The 24,016-nt window shown below is 44.0% G+C and overlaps 1 protein-coding gene across 1 annotated transcript in view; it reads left to right on the forward strand.

Annotated features, from left to right (window-relative positions):
* Window positions 1-2,968: 2,968 nt before the first annotated feature.
* Window positions 2,969-24,016, forward strand: part of rbpjb (recombination signal binding protein for immunoglobulin kappa J region b) — a 44,295-nt gene continuing 23,247 nt past the window's right edge. Inside the window, exon 1 of the mRNA XM_070993193.1 lies at window positions 2,969-3,102. Within this exon, the coding sequence (XP_070849294.1) occupies window positions 3,083-3,102 (20 nt within the window). The 5' untranslated portion in view covers window positions 2,969-3,082. The remainder of the gene's footprint in view (window positions 3,103-24,016) is intronic.

Raw genomic sequence — 24,016 nt, forward strand, 5'->3', positions numbered from 1 at the left:
GTCCACAATATCGACTCGTCTGCCTGCTCACCAGTCCGACATTTGACCCAGTGTCTCTCGACCCACCTTTCTGTCTGTCACTGGTTCTCGCTTTCGACTGTGCTTCAGTGGCGTCTGCTCATTTCAGGAAGTTTCACCACCCTCCAGCTTTATCAAATGACTTCGAGTCAAAGGGCTGCTAATCAGGAAACTCAGACTGCACTTCCTTAATTGGCTCGCTTGCTCCGTTGCTCCGTTTTCACCCCTCAAATCTGCAGATAGAAATCATTTCCCCCCTTTACTTTTACATGACGTGCCAGTAGTGCTTCAGCTTAGCAGGATAAGCTGGATGTGAAAATTGCCTGGACCGCAGAACAAAACGTGTTAATTTCAAAATTTCATCTCAACCCTCGAAAAGAAAGGAATTGTGAGATTTAACTGTAAATCTGTGCAAGACCAAACACAAAGTAGCTTCATTTGGTGGCCCTTTAGACTTTTTATGAGCAAATAAACATGTGTAGGTAACAGCAAGTGGGCAAATTTTTATAGCGATAACACAGATGAAATGATTGACTGAGTGGCTTTTCCACACGGGGACAAGAATCTTTCTATCTCAATCCCTTTTCCTTCTGAGCCACGAGCTTAAGCAGTCAAGTGAGTGGATTTATAGACCTGAGGCTTATGGCTTAGTCACGATTGCTTGAATTGGCTCCGTCTCAATTAAAATAAATGTTATTTACTCCTGATGAGAGAATGAAACACGGGGGGAGATTGAGACATCTGCAGAAGCTCACGACACGCTCATTGATTCGAATAAAAGCTTTGAAAATTCACTACTTGTTCGGTCAGTGAACAAATTAAAGGAAAAGAGGGAGAAGGAGGCTCAAGGAAACCTTCAATCATACGTATGAGTGCTCTTTAAAACATGTTATATGTTTTACAACAGCCAACAAAAGTCAAAGTTCAAACCCTGAGCACCTCTAAATATAAAGTTAACATATCATCAAGAAAAGGGCCTCTTCTCCTTTCCTATCTCACTCCCATTTTCTCTGAAAAGCTCTTGCACTTGGGTAGTCTCTCCTTTTTTTTTTTTTTTTTTTTTTTTACTGTGTTCAGCTGTAAAACATTTGAGGAAACTTTATGCTTCCCCGTTCAACTGTGAGTGTAACTGGAGGTTCTCCGCCGACTATAAAAAAGAGAAGGAAAGGAAAAATGGTTGAGGGCAGGATGAGGTCCTCGTCTCTATGTCTTCATAGTGCGGGCTGTGGGCCAGGCACACTCTCATGCAAAACCTCATCCCTGCAAACTCTTTTCTCTGCCCTTTTTTTTTTCTCTCCCTCTTTCTTCCTGGCAGACCAGTGAAGCTCCATAAAAATGAATTATGCATCTGAAAAATCTGAAATGTGTAGATTTCTGCAGCGTGCACTGAGGGAGATCGCATCTGCTACTTTATGCAGAGAAAATATCCTTATACAGTAGAAAGTGTCTGGTGTGTGGATAGGTGGGCAAAAGCTTTAAGGAGCAGTTTGATATTTGGTGACATGTTAGATGAGAAGATTGACACACATGGTATATGAAGCTGGCGTCGGCTAGCTTAGCTTAGCACAAAGACTGAAAACAGGGGGAAACAGCTAGCATCGCTCAAGCTCACTAAACAGATTTTCTTTCATGTTTGTTGAATCTGCACAAAAATGTGTTTCTGGTCTCTGCAAGAAAGCAAATAAGCATATTCCCCAAAATGTCAAACTCTTAAACCAGTCATGCCCACATATTTCAAGAAAGAAACAACTGTGCTCGTAGTCTAAAATATTCAATGCATTTAAACCTTGTGCCAACTCTGCCGAAGTGTTCCTCTTGTATTCATCTTTTTTTGGTCTTTTTTCAATCAGCCAACAGCCACTTTTTCCATACAAAACAGCCGCAGGCAGATCACACACACACATCGAACAAATGAGAGCATTGACTTGCCATCAGTGTGGTCTCAGAAGCCTTCACTTTTATCTTTGAAGTTGGAAAAACTCCCACTAGAAGTCACTTGTAAAGTGAACAAAGATGCCAAACATATTTAAATGAAGGCTGCAGAGACAACAACACAGAGACCTACATGAAGGTTTACGGCTTTCTGACCCCTCCCAGATAAACAAGAATGACCTGACTCGACTGTGGTGGCGATGATAAAACAGGCACACGCTTCTGGAAATGCAGTCTGGCTGGAGGAGAAACCGAGGCAGTTACAAACAAGAGAGGCTAATAAAGCCCATGCCACATTTCCAAGCATGATCATTCTAAATAATAGCCTCCCTTGTACTTAGACTGAGGTTTGGGCTGTGAGGAGGAGGGTGGTCATGGGGCTCCCCAATGTGATGGCAATGCACTAATCTGCCCTGTATGGCCCATTCACATGTGTTCACACCATTGTTTCCACATTCTAAACAGGAACTGCTATGTTACCCAAGGGAATTGTAAATGTGGTGTGCAGAAACCCTCCATTAATTCCTGCTCTTATTTAAAGTCAGCCCGTCCTTGCAGTCTCATCACCTCTCCTGCTTGTTGTGTATACTACTGGGAAGTATTATTAAATAAAAATTATATTTAGGCTGTAATTACATGCAGCTGTTGCTGCTGAATGCTGCAGAGACACCATCAGGAGACAGGATGCATACTGCAAAATCTGTGTGAGCCTGGGAAAATCGAGGATTTCCTCGCCAGCGTTTATTTCCCCAAACCAATCGGTGCTGTAATTTATTACCCGGTAAACACGTGGGAATAGTATTTCAGCGCCACAAGATAAACAACTACTCCGCTTCACGCATATCTCGCGATAGGGGACGCTCCCTCTATGCTCGCCTATTGTGAGAGTTTTCCAAACCTCGCGTGATCATCGAAGTTTCCCACGCCTGTTGTTGTGGCGTCTGCCCTGTTCGCTCACTCTCTCTCTCTGCCCGCCGCCTCCCCTTTTCTCTGTCTTCCTCACCCACCCCCTTTCTCTCCGTCTCCCTCGTCCCTACACCTCCAGTCTGCTTCTGTTGTCTCGGCGGATTGTTGGACTGTGGGAGAGAAAGGATATCGCGAGTATTGGAGTTTTGGTGAGAGTTTGTGGAAGATGGCGCCTGTTGTGACAGGGTGAGTCTGAGATTCGGGGCTGGTGGTGGGAAGCGGAGTTGAAGAGAATACAAGTTATTGCTATGTAATAGCTCAATGTTGATCCATGTGTTGTAGCCTGGGCACACTGCAGTGTTTTGGCTACTGTTTTATTCGCCAGAAGTCATTTCTTTGTCTCAGTGTGTTTGCGTGCGAGTGTTTTTTTTTCCTTTGACCAGTTAACGTTACTTGCCTGAGCTGACTGTTGCTGCGGTGTTTTGTGAGCTAGCCCCAGCTAAGCGATACTTCACCCTCGGTGGTCTTTTTTTCCCAGACAACGGCGAGCTGTTAGCTAGTCGGCTAGCCAGCGAGCTAAACACAAGCAGCGAGGCATGGTTTTGAAAAGAATTTAACGCTGGTATGGCGTCTCATTTCCCCCGAATAAAAGCAATTGTACAAATCCCGGTCCTGCTTGTGTTTTCGAAATGTGCTCAGCGTTTAGCCGGGCAGCACGTTTGCGAATTGGATTCACGACTTCACACAGCTAGCTGTCCGATAATGGACGTTAGCTAGCGATATCTGACTGAAACACGTTGCGGCTTTGTGAGCAAGGCATCCTTTTTGGCAGTGTTTTTAAAGAGTTGACTGCATTTGTTGACGCCGTGAGATAGTTTTCGCTATGCTGTGGATATTTAAGCTTAGAGCTGGCACACACAGTGGAATAGCGTGTACTTTTATGACTTCAGCACCCTTAAAGCACACGGCAGTGCTGTGAAATAGTATTTACTTGTTACTCAGACCGCGATCTGCATGTATACTCTGTCAGCAGATTTCTAATGAAACCCCCATCCAAACACTGGTTATCCATAGACGTGGAGTGCATCTTAGGACAAAATTCAGCGATAAACACCCACAGCCATGTGTATTTAACCCTATCACCACTGAAAAAATGAGCCAAGTGTTGCAGTTTGCCCGAGCATTTGAGTTAGTTTCTCATTTGCAGTCTACTGATGATAAAAGTGACGTTTTCTGAAATCACCCCCCCTCCAATGAGCTCTAAATATTGGATAACCAGCTCCTTAAACACCGAGTCTTGAAATGCCTCTTTTCTGTGTCGAATTTAAAGTTTTTATCTCTGAGATGGATACATTTTCCAAAATTAAAAGAGTTCATTAGGCTTAGTGCGCGTTCAGTAATTGCTACTGGATAATACATCTGTGATAAGTGTGTCAGCCAAGGCTTTTAATGGGAAAATCGGCTTTGTTAACATTTTCAAACTGCCCATTGAATTGATAGTTAGAGGATGTCGAGGATATATTTCTTAGTAAAGCAGAGCAGTGCTGCCTTGTTTAGTCTGTCAGTAATGTGACCATATTATTCAACATAAATAGGCTGTAGTCTGGACCTGCTTGTGCTCCAGTGGGCCGATTGCATTCAATGCTTTTGTCAGTCTGTTGTATAAACCCTGATTAAAATTATTTGCCTGCACATTAGCTAGACACAAACCTTTTTTTTTTTGCACTCTTGAGGCTATAATCCCCATAGACAGCTCAGTGGGTGACAGACATTTGCAGGGCTTGCTGGAGGTGTGTGTATGTTGGTAGGAGAAGGGGAGGTGGGCCGGGGGTGGTGGTTTTGCTGTGCATGTTCATTTGGGGCTTTCCAGCAGACCTGAACTGATTTCAGTTGAGGAGGGGGTTGTAGGGGGAGTCAGCAGAGGGGGGGGAGGGAGGGAGCGAGCTAGAGGGCAGGCGGGTCAGGTCTGGGTGGCTGGCCACCTGTCCAGATGATATCTCCAGATCCGTGTGTGTTTGGCTGTGTGTTTTTCTGCAAGTGGGGGAGAAGGAGCGGGGAGGTCATTGTGTGAGAGGAAGATGGGGAGGGTGTGTGCATGGGCGAGAGGTTTAACAGAAAATTGAAGTGCCATAAGGGGTCTCTTTAGCCGATGGCAGACCACGTTCACAGTAACGGTTGGAGGCATCCAGAGCCTAACCGTGTACTGTTTGAATTCTTCTGGTTTTACACAGGGAGGGGCTCCGCAGCCATGGGCTTGTTAATGGCATTATAACCATATTGTAATAGTGTTACAGAGAAGCTGTGGTTGTATGTTTCTGTCTGAATTAAAACTTGTAGCTTGTACTGGATTTACTGTCGCTAAAGTTTAGTAGAGTTTCATTGTAGCCCTGGTTTCGGTCAGTGTTGCACTCCTAAATATATTTACATTGCGTTTCTGTTTAATGTAGTTTGCCTCCTGGAAATCTTATGGATGAACAAACAACAGAAGATCATGACGTGTGTGTTTTGTGTCTGAACCAACCACCGTTCTCACTGTGGTGCTTTATACTGGATGTGCATGGTTGTATGTGACAGTTACTAATTAATCTGACAGTTCATAATAAAATTTTATGAAGCACTGTGTTTTAGTGCAAAGAAAGTTCCTTTCAATGTAGAACTCCTGTAGTTGTTGAAGGGCTCAAGGTTTGCAGCACGGACAAAATCTACTGTGTGTTTCAAGAAACAAAAACTGGGTCCATGTGTACTTTAAAGGTGACTCCGGGGGGATTTCAGCTAGCTTCTTTGCCTATAATTTAATTCATTTTCAGTTACAGTTGATTTCAAAGGCAGATATTAAAGTGGTCTGTACTCAGGTGTCCTTGCAATGTGTTGCATACCTTAGATCACACGAGGACTATAATTTTAAGCCAAACATACACTACAGAGTTAAAATGCACGGTGAGTAGATGCTTCTTTTTATATTAATGCATATTTTGGAGCCACACCTTATGCTTAGTGAAAATGTTCAGAACTGTTGCAGAGTGAAATAGATGAGGTTGAGGCTGCATTTATTACTTTCATAAGTGATCCACCTGACCTGATTTTTGAGTTAATTGACTACTGATTATCAAAAGAAAATCACAATTTCCCCAAGCCCTAGGTGATATATTGAAACCAAAAGTACAAAATCTCCTGATCTTCCTTTTAAAATGATATGACAGAGAAAAGCAGAAAATATTACAATTTCAGATATTGTACTAGAAAATGTTTGGCATTTTTGCTTGAATATAGTTTTCTGTCAACTGGCTAATCCTTTCAGCTCTAGATAACAACTGTTGTAATACTCTTGTGTGTTGTGCAAATGTGCAAGTGAAACCCCAAATGTTCCTGTCCTGGTATGGCCTGGCCTTACTGAGAACACTATAGGTTACCACAATAACACAAAGTTTTTTTTGGCACGAAACCTCCTGATCGCCTCCCTTCATGTATGTTAGAGCAAAACAAAACAAAACAAGTGAAATAAAGACGGCGTTGCTTTCGTAATCTTTCGTCCTCTCTGCCAGAGAAACCGATGAGCTGATAGCTGAAAGAGCAGCAGTGTTCACCTGGGATGATAAAAGCATGAATCACTTATTTCAACACTGCTCTGCCTTTGCTGTGCCCCTGGGGGACGGGATTCCATTTAGCTACACCCCCCCCCCATCCCTCTGCCAAAAATAAAAAAAAGAGCGACAGAGTCTTTAAGGCCAAAAGCCAAGCGTCTGTGCTGCTGTAATGATACCACCGAGCTTTTCTTTGAGGCGCAAACCTTGTGTTCTTGTTTTTGTTAGCATGGGCAAATGAGTGTGTTTGGAGCTCTGCGGCTGCGTTGAAGTGATCAAGTGAGTGTGTGTATGGAAGTGTATCTCGACATAAAAGTTAATCTGTGTGTGTGCGCGCGCGTGCACGTGCATCCATTCCCCAGGGTCCTCTCCTCTTCCCTGCTTCCCTCTATGAAAGGATAGGTTCAGAGAGAGCAGCAGATGTCGAAGCGCTGACCTTTATGGTGGCAAAGGCTTGGGCTAGAGTTAAAAGGCCCCCCGCCCCCCCACCCCTCAAAGCAGCAGCCCCATGTCCACCCACATACACACACACTCCGCTACCTAAGCTGCAGCATTGATGGATAGGTTAACGATGGAGATGATACAAGCTACCTGATCTGTGCGTCACCTCAGTATCCTGCAGCCTCCAAAGCTTTCCTATATCCACCCAGAGCTGTGAAAATCTTCAAAGTGTGTGGTGTGCGTGAGGGGGGTATACGCCAGGGGGGAGCTGTACAGAAGTCGCAAGCAAAGCACCAAAGCAAATGCGCTACCGCCAGACATCTTTAGGGGGATTTATTCTCATGCTTACAGTAGCCTATTGTTTTGGAAGTTCATGCATATCCATTACCTCACATGATTGAGATATCCCCTGAAGCCTATAGTTTCATTCAGGGTTCAGATTCAACTTGTTTGCTTGAGTGATGATGGGCCTCTTAAAGCACCACACGCCCTAGTTGACTCAGTGTCTTCACTCTCTTGTTTCCCTTTTCAGCCTGTTTGTGTCTGTCTGTCCCAGGGGAACAACCACATGAGACACCCAAGGGGATAGAAATGCACATTTTTGCGTAATTTGCCTTGGATCGCCGCCAGCTTGGCACTCCCCGTTTTCGGTCCTCAGCCACGTGTTATAGTGTGCCCAAACCAGATATAGCATCGGAGTATGTCCCTGTACTTCTGCTTCCCTCTTGCTTATTCATAGCAAGTGGTTCCCTTTGTAGAGGATGAATTTGAGTGACCTTTTTGAGGGGCTTGCATTACCTAATTTCTCCAAGCCCAGGGCCTGCTTAAGGGGTGGGATTTCTCATACAAAAGCCACGACAAGGGGGCATTTATTTACTTGTGCAAGACTTGAAATCCATTGGTCTGAGCTCATGCTCTTTTCTCCGGGTCTTCCAAAAATCTTGCTGCTGTTTGCTTCGGCAAGGATGGGACGGAACATTCTGATGTAAATCTAAAGCCAGTGTGGTTTTGAAAACAGCCCTGGCGTCATGTTTGATAGAGGCCCAAGTCCTCTTGGTGTTGTTGTTGGCACCGGCTTCGCTGCTTAGCTAAGACAGGAGAGACAGAAAGCTAACATGAGGCAAATGCGACAGGCGGTGGAAGTACGTAACTATCCGCTGACTCTTGTTTTGGAGCGTCTTGTCGTCTTCTGTTGCATTCACTTTCCCCTTCCAAGAGAGCTTCCTTAGCCCCAGCGTTCGCCTTTCCCTGCCCCTGTTCCTTTTATGTTTGTAGCGATTACAGCTTCGCCAAGGGAATGGTGGTTTCTACTGTGTCAGCAGTTTTTGTCCCCGCTGTCCCTCCACATTCAGGATGTTTCATTCAGAAACACGAACTGATTCCCCCAGTCTGACTGCTGTTTGCTTTCATTCAGCTTCAGTGAGCAAACTCTTACCTACTTCCTATGTTGGGGCAGCTGAAATTGAGAGGAAAAAATATGAACGCCATTGACACTTGTGCGTTTGCTCGTCTGTCTCTTTTGTTTTTCTTCATGGTCATTTCTTTTCTCCTTCGGGATGACAGAGGGAGGTCTGTATTTTGAAGTTGTCTTTTAATAGAGGACTTATGCCAGGCCTCAGATATATTGTATAAGACTTGAATATGCTGCTCAAAGCCTCCAGGACAATTCACCAGAGAGCTGAGCTTAGAGAGAAGCGCTTTATTTTCTTATTCTATTGGCTCAAATAGTTGCTTTGTTATTCTCAGCTGTGGTGGTGAGGGCTCAGAAGCATTGTTCAAGGGTCTAGCTGCTGTCAGAACGATCTGTCTGTTCTCCGACAACCACAGTGGGCTGGTTTTTCATCCCTTCAGAGGAAGGTTACAAATATACACAGGATCTCCCGTGTTGGGAAAGCCCCTAATGAAGCCACCTCCCACAGCTGTAAGCAACTGCCACTATTACTGTATTAGATAAGAAAGGGAGTGGCAAGCAGCAAGCCAGTGTGTAGTAAACCCTCCTGAAAGAAATGTTGTAGCCTTGGGACTATTAGTGGCATCATATAAAGTCTGCTGATAGCCACTGAGCTATACCTCGCTCCCACCCTCTTTAGGTAAATGGCTCGTAACTGATGAAAACATTGCTTTGCTGCTGATTGATCCTCGCAAGCCTTTGAATTGACACTTTTACAGAGCCATCATAATAACTTTGCTGGGACTAAGCGCATCAGTGCAGGTATAGGAGTAGTATAGGAGTTATTAGTTGGACCTTGTCAAATGGATTTTACATCAGGCAGATTTTGCGTAAGATTTATCTTTGCTTGCAAGCATTTGGCTTGTTTTGGAGCAAAGTTTCTGCTCCAAGCCCTGCATGCACGGATGCATTCAGCGTGCGTCCGTGCATGTCTTTAAACGCAAACGGGGTATTCCAGCCCATATTTTCTGCAAGCCAGCCTCCAGGGACACCACTGCTGGTGTTTGCCCAGGCAAGTGATGGCAACCCCGGGGAGACAAGCAGCCTGCATCACCCCTCTGCAGGAGGGAAACGTTGAGAAAGAGCGAGAAGGGCACAAAACGGAGTTATCAAGTGTCAGGAAAATATTCAAGGAAAAGAACAAAGAGAGAGAGAGGGGTTGGGATTCCAGGAAAGGCACACTGTTATCTCCAAATGTTTCTTTGCATTGTCTGGTTGTTTAACTAAGGCTGCCGGAGAGTTTTACTGAAGAATCCGCCTGGTGGCATTCCTGTGGCTGTTGACGTCAGGAGGTTTTGGCCTTTGCTTAGAATCACAATGAAGTAATAGACATGTGTGTCATTTTGTGGAACAGTCTATTGATTGTGGTCGAGGAAACAATGCTTTTTTTTCTGGAAGAGAGGGGCTGTTCATGTTGCGGCTGATCATCTTGCACTTGTGGCTGCAGTTTGATGTTCTCTACCGTTGCCATCGTTTTGGAAGCACCGCCGAAGAATGTACGTGAGGTTTCACATGAGCTCATGGAAGGAAACTAACTTGTTGGTTTATCCTAAAAAGCCACCAGCAAAGTTTCTCTATTTATCACCCTACTGGATTTATTAGAATTGGACCTCAAATATTCTAACCTCAACTCCAACTCGCCAAGGTGTCTGCTGGACAAACGCATCCGACTTTGCCGTAATTAACCAGCATTCAACTGGTGTTTATTATTCACCTCGCTGCATGAGAACTGAACATAATCCGCTTTCGCTTTACTTTAAAGCAGTCTAATTTCAAGACAAATTTGTGTGTGTGTGCGCGTGCGGTTAAGGCTCAGGAAACCATCTCCTCTCACATCTCGCTAATGACAGTGTAGACAGTTTTGGAAAGATGACATGTTTTGAAGAGGAACAAGCAGCAGGAACAACAGACCTCTTCCCTATCACGACATCAACACTGAAACCAGACGGCGGCCCTGAGCTAACAGAGTCGCTGCTGAACTGCACATGCACACACAAGCGCGCTGCAGCCTCTGCATTTGGTTTAGTTTGCTGAGGATCATCTCACAGCATGTGGGCTAAAGGTCATCCCTCTCTCTCTCTCTCTCTCTCTCTCTCTCTCTCTCTCTCTCTGTGCCAGGAATTCTATTTTTTTCTCTTGTTGTAGCGCAGTCGGTCCTTCGGGTGGTTTTGAGGCAAGGGCAGGGCAAGACAGTGGTTAGTTTGCCTGAGCTGATAGATGTCCAGAGAGACTGTGTCTCATTTTCAACAGTCCCATTTTACAATTAAGGCCTGTACACTGGAAAGACACAGTCACGTTGTAGTAGAGCTGAACTGACAGGTAATTTAATTGATCAGTCGATTGGTGGGAAATTAATCGGCAGCTATGTTGATAATCGATTGTTTATTTCAGCTGTTGCATCTCATTATCTTCTGGTTTATTGGTTGGATAAAAAAATGTTGTGTATATATATTACACCAATCAACTAAAATAAGTCACAGGCTGGTTTTCTTGGATGTGTTTCGGTTTTGAGCTGTTTGAAGTCACGACAGACATTTCTCACCTTTATGTGACATTTTAGAGAACAAGCAATCAATTAATTGAGAGAATAATTGCCAGATTTATCAGTAATGAACAGAATTGTTTTTTGCTGCATTGTTGGCTTCAGTATTGATATTCAGTCTATTTTTGTACAACCAAGCATGTGCAGATATGGAGCTTTTATGTTACCGTCTCCTTTTCTCTGCCTGTGGTTACTGTAAATCCTGTGGTGTTACTGGATACATGAGTGGTGCAGATTGAGTCTGAGATGCTTCATCAAAGTGACATAGCCACAGGACAAGCCCACTGGTTATATTATGAAAATTCCCACTTTGTAAACTCAAAAAAATTCTTCAGTGTTGATGTGGCTGCATGATACGAAGCACCTGGTGTTCAGGTTGTCACTGGCTTCAGTGAGGAGTGTTTGCGCTTGTTTTGGTTAATCAAGACAAAAATAGAAGAACTGTTGTGTGCAGTGTGATCAACCCCAGGGGAAAATAAACGAGGCCAAGATTCAGTAAAGGGGCAACAGGGTGCCATAGTTAGTAAGAAGACCACCTTTCAACAAGGAGAGCTGTGACAACAAGCCTCCGAAGTCCCACCAGCCCAAGTGCTGCTGGCTGTGCTCTGAGCTTTGTGGAATAAAGGGAAAGATCACTTCTTCATGATGTTTACAACTATCAGAAACCTATTAACCACATCAGTTTAGAGTCCAAGCAAAAAATCAGTTATCCTAACACAAAAACAGGAACATCCTCACATTGAAGAAGCTGGAACCAGTCAGTGATTATCACAAACCCCATGTTCAGAGCGCCCCGTTTAAGTCCATGTGGGCCAGGAGGAAGGTTTAAGTTCAGGCTAGGCTACAGCAGGTCAGCTAAGTTCCTTTTAATTTCTTGGAAATAGTTTCTTCATATTTTAATTTAATTGTCTAATTCTGTAAAGTTGCATCGTCCATATTTGCATGTTTGGGCATAATGGTCTCAGTGTTTTAGTGCCTTCCACTGCCATTGAGGAAAAACCCATCCGTGTGGTCAGTGTCTTTGTTCCTCTTCTCTCCATGTCCTTATAAATGCATTATCTGTAAGTTTGTTCCGTATATTGAATGTTGCTGTGATCAAGTTGTTTTTAAATGCTCTTAAACAGGCGTTGCCTCACTATCACTCTGATAGACTGTGTTGGAAGTTTTACGACCCCGTCCTTCAAAATGACGGAGCATGTGGAAGTCATAACACAACCTATGATCTGCACAGAAGCTAAAAGCCTTGAGTTTGACCCTTGTAGCAGCCAGTGTGGTCATCAGGCCCTACCTGCTTCGTCATTGATGGCTGTGCTGCACAAGAGCACGAGCTACAGCGCTGCCGCTGCGGTCGAACTCGACGACTCACAGTCCTTACCCCTGGGATCCCTCTCGTTCCAGCAGTGAGTCATCAGCTCAGCAACGAGTGAGAAGGGGGGAAAGGGGAGCGGGAAGGGCGGTTCATTCAGGGTTCAAGGCTCCCTCGCCTCGTCCCCTCTCTTCTCTTTCCTGACAGTTTCCCCCGAGCACATGACCCGTCTCAACCCGAAACCCCAGCCGTTCGATGTGGCTCTTTGGCTACAGTCACACTTGTCACCTCAGAGCAGGTTTTTTTTTTTAATCATGAATGTCTAATTTTGTAAGATCACAGTGCTGCGTGTCTTCGCACTCCGCCTGAAAATTTCTGCTCTGCGTCTCCCGTGGCTGTGTTTACTTAAAACAGCCCACATGACTTTGTCTTCCCATCTTTTTACATCGCTAATGTGAGCGTGCAGACTTGCAGTCGGCGGCTGTTCAAGAGGTTTGTCTTTTCCACCAGGTACTTTTGCTTGATTTGTCCCAAAACTAAGTACTTATTTGGTTGAATTGTGACCAGATTATGCACATTTTCAGTCCAATTCAGATATTTTTTTCTGTGTACAGACATGTTTTAGCTGCACCCTGACAAGATTGGACAGTAAAACTCATGCTGAATTTATTGTAATCTCAAAAGGGAGATTACGCAAGTGCAGCAGCCTTTTTCAAAACCAAAGATCTGTGCAGGAATATTGCTTTCTACACAGTGGCATCAGTAGTTTCACTTTTATTAAATACTACATCAGAACAGGACATGCAAAGATGTTGATTACCTGCGGGTAAAGAGACAAATTTAACCGGAAAATTTCACTCACATAAACCGCACTTGTGTATTTGGTATCTGAAGAGGTTCCTTTGCTGTCTGTCTCCGTAACCTGTCTGAGGTGTGACAGTGCAGTGTTTTCTCTATCGTCTGTGTGCCTGAGCAGAGAACAACAAACACTCTCTGGATCTCAAGCCTGAAAATACACCTCCACCAAACCTTTCTAGCTTTACCAGTTCAATTTCTCCGTTCACGGCCCAGAGCTCGAGCTCTATCAGACCCAGGTGATGTGATTTAACCTTGCGTTCAGTAATACAATGTTCTCCAGCGACTTTTTGAAATTGAGGCAAATCAGTTCGGTGACGACCTCTTTGTTGATCCGCCGCAACTGGTCAGGCGTGGGGGACTATTTCGATTTAGGACACATGTTATCTGAGGACCCGACTGGAACCAGGTGGCAGGCAGTGTAGAGAAAACAGAGGCAGAGCTGCGGGATTCACAAAGGAGACTTCATTAAAGATAGAACAAGCATCAGGGGAGTGTGTGTGTGTGTGTGTGTCTGCAGGTTGGCTCCACAGCACATGCTGGAAATTTCATTATTTTGTGTTCGGGACATATTGAATGTGCACGAGTAATGGAGTATGTACTTGCTCAGTGTGTTCCAGCCTCTGCGCCAGATTACACTCCTTAATGTGTACAGTTGGTGTGCAAGCGAGTGTACGTCTAGATGTCTTATTGATTGTGTGCCAGGCCAAGACGAGTTTTAAAAAGTCTGTCCAGAGAGCTCCATATGGAGCATTGATGTTGGAGAGTGCGGTCAAGAGGGGGAGAGATGGAGGGAAGGAAAATGGAGGGAGGGAGGGAGGGAGAGAGAACGAGGAGGCCTTTTCTTTGGCTTTTCTGCCTCTGTCATTAAGCTCTCCCATGTCAAAGACAGATGGAGCTGGTGCCCTGCGTGTATGTGTGCGTATTTGTGCATGGAGGCACTCGCAAGTGCAGACTGATGTGACCCACCCAACTACACACACACACACACACACACACACACACACACACACACACACACACACACACACACACACACACACACACACACACACACACACACACACCATTGAGCCCTGCCCTTGATTCTGCCTCCAGCGGGGCGTCTCAGGGCAGCTACCAGACCTCTGCCATCTGCAGTCAGTCAGCCTTGAGGGTCAGACAGCTCATCAGTAGTCCGTTAACTCAGTCAGCTAAGTTCTCTCTGTATCTGCTTCCGTCTGCTCATGCAACATTAAACGTTTATTTTTTAGAAAAGATCATTTTAAAGGCCTTTTGTGATTCGGATCACATCACCCTTCATTTCTTTTGTTTCATCCTGCCCTTCTCTTGTTGCAGTTTTTGGGTTGGCAACCAGAGCGGATTAATGTGAGGAAAATGTTGAAAGTAGAAAGTCTTAATACACGCTGTCTCATTTTGACTCATTTTCGCTCAGTGGTCTGCCACGCCCACCTCAGAACAAAGAAATTTGATGAAGGGCCAAGCAAGGTCACGTGTCACGACAGTACAGATGGATTTAACTTCCAGATTTGCCATAGATTAGATTAAAATACGTAGTCATCAGGGCTGGGCCTGTGGCTCGCAGTAATCGACCACTGAGCTCTCTGCCATCATAACACCATGATTTAAAAGCCCCCCCTCTCCCCTTGCCACCAAGCACACCCTGCCACACACACACACACGACCACACACAGACACACAGGGTCCAAAATTAACATCTGCCATTGGCCGAATGCAGGTAGATTTTTCTGTTGGACAAATAAAATGTCATTACTGAAAGTGCTATATAAACTAGTGCAAGAAAAAAGCCATTCAAAGTAATTTTTAAAAACATTTAGCGCCTTAGAACTGATGAATATGTATTTTAAGGAGTATCAGCCAGAGTGCAAAAATGAAGGATGGGGTTATTCTAATTACTATCGTTGCTGTTAATGCCTGCTTTACTAAAGGAAAAATGACTTATTTAAATCGCCTACTGAAACCCCAACCAGTGATATCCTTGGCCATTGCCATGCTGCATTCGATAGGCATCATAACCTCATGACTACTCATACCCAGCACAGTCACACAGGTGCTATCTTTGACTGAGCAGGAAAAACTCAGAGAGCATGCAAATGGTAGTGTCCAAAAGAAAGGGACACGTAGCCACAATCAGGCAGTGTGGCTTTATTTCTCTGTGCATTATTGCCTGCCTTATTCATGTAGTTTTTGTAAACTCACTCAGAAATTCAGCCTGCACACCGGTCTTTAACTGATCTTCTGTTCTCTGTTTCTTTGCATCCTTATCCTCTCCCTTTCCTTATGCATCTGTGGACGCTCCACAGTATATTTGCAGTGACTCTGCCCTCCCCGCTCTCAGCTGGCTGCTGCGATTGTTGGCATGCACCGTGGCACATGCCAGGCAGCGGTGCCAAGCACAGAGCGAGCCTCCAGCTCGAGCCACGTCTCTCTGTTGTCTTGGTCCCTGTTCAGGAGACTTTCTGTCCACTCCTCTTCCCCCTCTTTAGGTCCCTCTCAGTGTCCCTCTTGCCTCCACCCCCTCTTTGAATCACTTGCCCAGGGTTGACTTAGGGTACGAGTTTAGTGCCCAAACTTGGCTGCCTTCACAGCGACAGTTTTTTCCCCTCAATGATTAAATATGTGCATGAAGGATGTGTGCGTAATACCCTTGCTGCAGGCCACACACAGCATGGCACGGTGCTGCCGAGGAAGTGAGGGTATGCGTTAAAGGAAAAGGCTGATGTTTACGCTTGGTGCGTGTTATAAGTCCATAACAGTGTGCGTTGCAGCTGTGACATCAGTGTACAGGTATTATTTTTTTCAACTGGCTGCCAGGGCGAATGTAGCCAGCGGGCTCAGATTTCCAAATTTCTCTCACTTAGTCTCCTCCACACAAACACATTCACTTGCTTGGTGAGACATGTTATTTCCACCCATTTCTCTCTGTCCGGTCTTGAAGGTTTTGAACACACGTCATACACAGGTAACTGTAACAAGGAGCGCAGTGTCTCAATCTCAGCCTGTTCTTGTCTTTCAAGTAGTGCTGAGTTTTGGCAGGGCTTCACTGAGCAAAGCTTGCAGGCACGAGTTGGGACTCCTCAGACGTCTGCTATAAGCCCGATAACAGGTTAGCCTGGCAACTCCAGCCCATAATTTTGCTTTATTGTGTCTGGCGAATATCAATAAACTTGTTGACAGGCGTCAATTTGTGTAGACTGTACAATAGGTGGCTGTCACCTTCCTCCTTCTCCCATACATCAACATTAATACCTCCTGCACCTGACGTGATAAATGCGCCGCTTGCTACCCTTGTTTATGAAAAATAATCCATGCAGCTGCAGATTCATGCTGTGTTTCTGGAAGATATTTTTACCACCTACTTTGAATAATTGTTCTTGACTTCCAAGAGGCAATGTCACCTGAACGCTAGTGTGACAGCACGCCGATCGGGCCTCACTTGCGTGGTATTAACATGTGATCTTGGTATATCAGAACACGTTATTTGAATAATCTCATCCACTGATTTGTTGCTGACTCCTGTTGGTCTCTTTCCTGTATCTCGCAGAAGTTAAAAGTTATGTCTTCAGATTAGCTCGATTTGTCCTGGCTTCACCTGTCACGGTACTACTTGGGTCATGTGATTGCCTCCCAATGGGTGTTGCTACCGAACAGGTGAGGCCACACCCGCATTGTTTGCTTTTCAAGCCCTGTTGTAGACTGACAGTGTTCAAAACAGGTTTTATTAACAAGCCTCTAAAAACAGGGGTTTTAACATTTCTTTCCTTGGTTGTTACCTTTTCTTACGCCTGGATTGCCTTCTTGTTGTCGGATTTGTCGTTTGTCATTATGTACTTTCAAGGCTGTTGTCAGTCAGCGGGGAACATCCTAATTACAAAAAACCTTCATTTTCGACTATGCTTCCACACAGCCCAACACCTGCTTGCTGCGCTCGACTTCCTGCCTATGTTTATATTGTATTTTATCTTTCTCACCTTTGGCATAGCTCAGCTGTTTTATTTCACAGTTGCAACCGCTGATAATACACTTGCAGTCAAATTGCTCAAGAAATGTTGGAAGACACAGAATGAATTCGCCAGTGAAAATAAGTTTTCACCAGTAAACTCCATATAAGCACCTTGTTTTCAGCTATGAGTTAGAGCAGGGTTCGTGTATTTGGTGTCACTGAAGATGGCCTGTGGCTATGGAGGCCACTGGAAGCTGTGAGGGAGCATGGTGTTGATAATGAGGTGTACAGCCACTCCGAGGAGTTGTGATATCTGCTATCAGCCCTCAGGCAGGGAAACCAGACACCTTTTTATAGGCCTAATCCCTCTTCCCATCCCTCCTCTTTCCCTCTCACTGTTGTTTGTGTGCACTGTCCTGGAGCTCTGTGTATATATATGTGTGGGTGTGTAGAGTATGTATGTGTAAATGCAAATCCATATACGCAGCCAGATATGTGGTCTCATATTCACACAGGGCCTGCGTCAGAGTGCAGTTGACCCACCCTGATGTGCAAGTTTGACAGATGTGTGAAAAAAGGTGTAATTGTGTGCAGATTGAAGCTTACACCCAGCAAACCTAACACTTACAGTTATGGAAACACATTTTAAGCAAAAAAATACACAATTTGAGCAGCGTTTATAGTGAAGACATCTGAAAAATCTTCTGTATAACCCCTTTTACACTGCACTGAAAATGTGTTTTAACACCGTAATGACTTGTATTTTTCTGCTTATTATAACACCTAAATCATAACAAGTGCTTCCCATCGACAGAGCAAGCAGATGGAGCTGCGTGCATCTGCTCAGCACCTCGTACACGTTTGAAGTACGTTAACATCAAAACTAAATAAATCAAGGTTCGGTAGGTAATTGTTGCAGCACCACAGTTGCCTTAGTTTGGCCTCAAAATGTTTGCAGCTATGCAGCGCCATCTTTGTAGTCGTAGTATAATCTGTTTCAGGCCACATCTACATGCATGAACACACTGTCTGCCAGTTGACCTCAGAGGTCACAGCCTGACCCTTGACCTCGAGCGTATGAATGATGGCGTCTGGCGTCTGTGGGTTGTGTTTTGGTCCCCTGGGAAGCACTGGGTCCACAAAAGATAGATATGTGTGTTTCTCTGTGTGTTTTCTATCAGAAATGTAGACAAAACATGAAAGTGCTCAGCCAAATGTGTCATGTACTATCATTTTCACAGCGATTAAATGAGACGTTTTCTTTCTTTTGCTGTTACTTTACAGGGAAAATAGCAACTTTTTGCTTCTTGGTAACTCAGTGTGATGCATTGATCATTATGGAGAGCATGTACTGTCACTGCTGGGCACAGAAGCCTTTCGCAAACAGGTTTTCAGCATTACCACCACCCGCGGTGTTCAGGAGAAGTCACACATTCTTGGGCAACACAGAAAAGCCCAGTCACTGCACCTTGGTTTACTAAAGAGCCTCCAGCAGCTAATTTAAATGTCACCTGTTACTGATTAATAAGGTCCTAGTGTGACCCATCTCTCGCACCTTTAAGAACAATCATTTTATTCCACTTCACACACTCCTTACATTCATATAGAATGAACCTCAGGTAAGAGCAACATTTCCAGATATGTGTCAACTCATGTTGCAGTCAGAGGAGTGATTGTGCCTTCATGTCAACTTTGCTCACGTAGTTTCTGTGCTTAAGTTGTCAGTGGCTGCGTTTGCATGCACGCTAGTATTTCACTATCATTCCAAATATGACAATAATCTGAATTTCATGTGTAAACTTATTCCGATAAAGACATGTTGGATATGCCAGTATTATTTAGGTTTCAGGACCATCCTTTGAATATGTACACAGTGCATTCAGAACATGTGTCTTAATTGGGGTTTTTACTGCAGCTTGCAGCAGTTTGCTTCTTTCCTGTTTATGGTCAGCTTCTGTGCGATGCCGAGCCAACAATTTGCAAGGCTGGGCTAGAGACGCACGCACAAAAGGAGAGCCCGAATTTCTTGGTCGGAACGAGAAACACACCAATGTTTAACATTATGTTCTCGGCTCATCTGTCGCTGATGAGCTGATTAGGTTTTGGTGGTCAAAGGTCAGAGTCACTGTGACTTGACTGGTTGGCAGAGGCATACATTCGTGACGTGGTTATTCTAGTTGGATGTCCACAAATATCTCAGAACCAACCTTTTCAAGAAGGTGGTTGAACGAGTGAATGAGGGAGGTGTTTTTTAATCTTGATATGCAGTGCTGCATGCAATTGGAATATTGTTGGAATATTCATTGTCATTAGCCATGACTTATTCCTACTCAGCTGTGTATTGTCTTTTTCAGAATAAGGGCAAAAACCAAAATATTTTGTGCATGTCGTATAGTCAGTGGGGATACAGTGTCGCAGTTTCCTTGTTTCATGAGAAATGTCCCATGAAGAGGAGGGTTTTGTATTGCGCTTAGTGTAATTTGGAGAGATGAGTTCAGGGATTTATGCTGTTGCAGCACCAACATTCAACAGCTCTATAGCTTTGCAGATTTCCAGTTATAGGTGAAACCCATGTCCCCCTAAATATAAAAAGATATTGAAGAGCTATGGGGCATGTGACTGCAAGAAACTTGATCGCTTATTTCTTTTGTTTCTGGTGCTTGTCGAGTTTGTTGTGGGGGCTTGGAGCTCAACATACTTCACAACACAGAAATGCTGCAAGTGACACAGACGGCAGCTGAAGCCGTTTCCAGGGGACGCTAAGAGGTGACGAACATGTTGTCCAACCAAAAAAGCTTGCATTTTAGTTCATATTCCAACTCCACTGATGGATAGCTGACTACAGTAACTCCATGAGTCACGTACCATGGCTACAAGCGTGCCTCAGCCTCGTGCATCACTTTTTAGTGTCCCCTGGAAACAGTTTCCATTGTCGTCTGTGCCGCTTGCAGCATTTCTTTACTCGGTTGTGTTTTTTGTGTTTACAGCACATTTCTGGTAATAAAACAAAGACTAACAGAAATAATAATAAAATAGGGGTAATAAAACTTACCTGTCCTGCAGAATATTTCCTCTCAAAGGTGATACTGTCCGCTAACATTAAACTGATCATATTGTAGCATCCCTACGATGCACATGAGCACAAAAAACTTTGTGAGACAGAAAACATAACTTCTCTTTTTGATCTATCAGAGATGTATCGGCTACATGCCTGAGCAACAGAGCACAAACTGTATGTGTGGTTGTGCACTTTTGCATAAGTGCGTGTCTTTTCAGAAGTCTGGCACACAGTGCTGAAGACATGTCAGGGTGTGTATTCCAGTCTCTTCTCAGCCTTCGGGGTGTTGATGTGTGTTTTTTCCTCAGCACTGTTTGGACTGTCAGTCACAGCTGTCAAACACATCCCCGTATGAACGGCAGGCTGGGTTCACACTCTCTCAATCAGCCCCCTGTTGCGTGTGCATGTGTTGACGTGTGTTAACGCATGTTTGTGTGTTAGCATGTGGAGGTGGGTGGTCGATGCTCTATTCATAGCAACTGCCACCCCTCTCTGTCACTAATACCTCATATGTCACACGACCTGTCAAGGAATGACGAGAGAAGTCCTGACTTTTCCCTACATGCTCCGTCCAGAGGTTAATTTTACTCTATTGCTATTCATTCAGTGTGTTTGTGCTGTGCAGATGTGCTTGCATTGTGTATTTAACTGTAAGAGCCTTCTCAAAAGCGATTTACCAAAAAAAAAAAAAAAAAAAGATTCGGCTTAGAGCTGCATTTAGTGTTAATTTGTTTTTCTCCCGTGGCATGACGGGCTAAACGAAAATCGTATTTTAATCTCAAGAGTCACATTCTCAGTTAAACTTTCACTCATAAAATATCAAGAATGTGAGCTGATCAACTTAATAGTTTTGAACTTGGACCTTCAATGTTTGGATAAAGTAGCTTGTGGAAAATGCGGTGTACCAAATCGACAAGGCTGCTGCTGCTATTTCAATGCGTCAGATACATGTTTAATCATAACTGCGAGCCTTCTGCAGCATCATTTGCAAGAAAATGAATTCAGTTCTGCCTTCTCATTTTCAGGTGGTAGTTTAAGTGTGTGCAGCAGTAAACCTGAGGAAGGATGACACTGATATCTGACCCAAATACCTTGATCAGGTGTCAGTGAAAATAGGACTGATCTATTCAGTTGAATTCTATGTGCATATTTTACATCATATGTCAGTCATGCGCTAGTATTTTGATGCAGCTTGGGTCAAGTGATGTAACCTCGCTAGTGGTAAAAACTATAAACAAGCACAAAAAGACAGTTACCCTCTTGCGGGCTGTTGATGATGCAATGTGTCTGGTCTGACTGCATTGTGTTATATAGACAAGCAAAACAACATAACACTGCTACACCAACACCAAGGCAGCAGGGAGCTGGTAGCCAAGAATGCTAACGCTATATTGGCAAAGTCTTCTGGAGCGTCGGTGTTTATTTTGGGGGACTATAACGGTTTCAGACTTGACTGAACATTGTGGACGTTCCCACCAGAAAGAACATCTTGGATTTGTGCTATGGTGACATTACTAATGCATTTTGGACCTGTTGCTACCCACCGCTTTATTGGTCAAGTATGTGTGCACATACAAGCAATCTGACTCCAGTTTAAACAATGATCCCAGTCTCTTCCACACAGTGAGGCATGCAGCTTAATAATTTAACACTGGTATCGGTTCGGTACTCGGTTTTGGCAGATATCCAAATTCAGGTGACAGAGTTGGGTTGGACTTTATTGGTGTATCCCTAAATTTGAGGGAATATATCAAATTGGACGAATAAACAAGATCAGGACATCCCTGATGTTTGATTTTAGCCATTTCCCAGTAGGTGCCTGTCATATAAAACATTTAAGCAGCTGTCTGCTTGTCTGCATATTTATTTTTGTCTTTGTTTATGTTTTTGACAGCACTGACAGGTTGTGACTTTTAGCCCATTTTTGATCTATATGAATTTAGCTGCGAGATAAAACCTTTATCTGTCTGCGCAGTAGTTGCGGTTGACATTTCACTGGCCACTGCTAACATGTACAACCACTGGCCAAAACCTTCAGATCGAATCAAGATACGTGACTGTGAAAAGGAGAATGTTTCTTAATCCTGATAAACTGCAGATAGAAATCTTCCCCCGTTTCACTGCAGAAACTTCCCCTCTGATTTCTAGATGACTGGATATCTGCGTCTGTCGGCCGGCCTCAGATCGGACAGTTTTTTCTTCTTCCAAGAGATGCTAGCTGTGACTTGAGTGTTTGCAGTTGCTTGTGTGTTCTGTGAAAGAGGCCTGGGGGGAGGTTTGGCACGGAATTTCACTCTATCTTCGAGTCGTATCTGCTGTTGGTTAGAGGTGTTGGGTTTTAATAAGCTACCACAAAAATATGGTCTGTCACCCTCTGGCTGACTGCTCTTGTGTTGAGCTTCTGAGAAATTAAAGTGTCACTCTGATGTCAGTGTCTGCATATTTGCGGACATCTGTGTGTGTGTGTGTGTGTGTGTGTGTGTGTGTGTGTGTGTGTGTGTGTGTGTGTGTGTGTGTGTGTGTGTGTGTGTGTGTGTGTGTGTGTGTGTGTGTGTGTGTGTGTGTGTGTGTGTGTGTGTGTGTGTGTACTCTGAAGCAGCCAAAATCATAGAAAATGTATTTTTGGAATCAAGGTGGAATCACAATTAATAGTATAGAGTTTCCCAGTATTGCCAGTGTCATTTGTGTAACATGCTAATGTTATTTTGGGAATTGCTAATATTCCAGTCTTATTTTTGGACAAGTAAAAATGTCCTAAACGGCAATATTCAGTTTCAGTCTGAACATTCGAACACCGATGTGCCTCAATAACATTACAAACATTTTATTTTTCCCTCAGAACATTGTTGTTGGCAGGATGGGTGAGCTTTTATCAATTTTCCCATGGCTCTCAGGCTGCGGCTCTGTTCCAAACAGCACGGAGAACAATGTGGTTGATGAACGAAATCCGTCACTGCGAAAGAGGAGCTGACAGTCTTGGTTTGCAAAGTTGCGTCAGAATGGAAATCTCAGGCTGCAAACTTTTTACGCCATGAAGGATGTTCCCTTCACTGTCTCCGATTAATGTGTGCGTTCAGGCAAACAAACAGGTGACATGACAGGAGCGAGTGTGTGTTACTTCCACGTTCTACTTCTCTGGCTTTTCTGTGTCTAAAAACTTTCAACCAATGGCGAGCGCTCTCTGTAGTTCGGTTCGGCTCCTCATTCTGTCACTCACGAGCCAGTCAAGCCAGCAGATGAAGCAAAGCAAGGTGCTTCTGCCAGCTCGGGTCCATAAGATCAAATGGGAGAGAAATGCTCTTCTCAGACAGTTGCTGTTTAAAATCGTTTCTTTTTTCAGAGTTTGAGAGAACAGCAGGAAATAGAACAGATATAAAACATGTTAATGTTGTTCCTGTTGCAAGCATTAAGCTGCAGTGTATGACCTGGGGTTCATACCTGGCTTTTTTTTTTTTTTTTACTTGTGTGCTCATGTATGGGCTCTTTGAGTTAAGATATCCATGATGATTGAATAAAACTGAGTAATCATTATTTAAAAAAAATGTCAAAATGGTTGCTGATAGTCTTTATAGCATTTTTTTGTCTGTTGAATACTTCGCATTTTTCCTTGAACAAATAAGGTGGTGCCAGATTTCATCCCACAGATTTGAAACTAGGGCTGCAACTCACAAGAGCTTTCATTATCGATTCATACGCCGACTGTTTTCTCATATAGTCAGTCGTTCTGTCCATAAAAGAAAAGAATGAAAGCCAAAATGAGATTTAAAATGTTTGTTTTGTTGAATCGACAGTCCAAAACCAAAAGATGTTTGGTTAAATATCACCTCGAGAGACACACGAAAGCATCAGATTTTCACATTTGAGACGCTGGAACCAGCAAATGTGGAGAAAACGACTACAACAATTAGCAGAGTAGTTGCAGATTATGGGCTAATTGTTGCAGCTCTGTTTGAAACCAGAATT

This window comes from Chaetodon trifascialis, chromosome 23, assembly GCF_039877785.1.
Source record: "Chaetodon trifascialis isolate fChaTrf1 chromosome 23, fChaTrf1.hap1, whole genome shotgun sequence".
NCBI lineage: Eukaryota > Metazoa > Chordata > Actinopteri > Chaetodontiformes > Chaetodontidae > Chaetodon > Chaetodon trifascialis.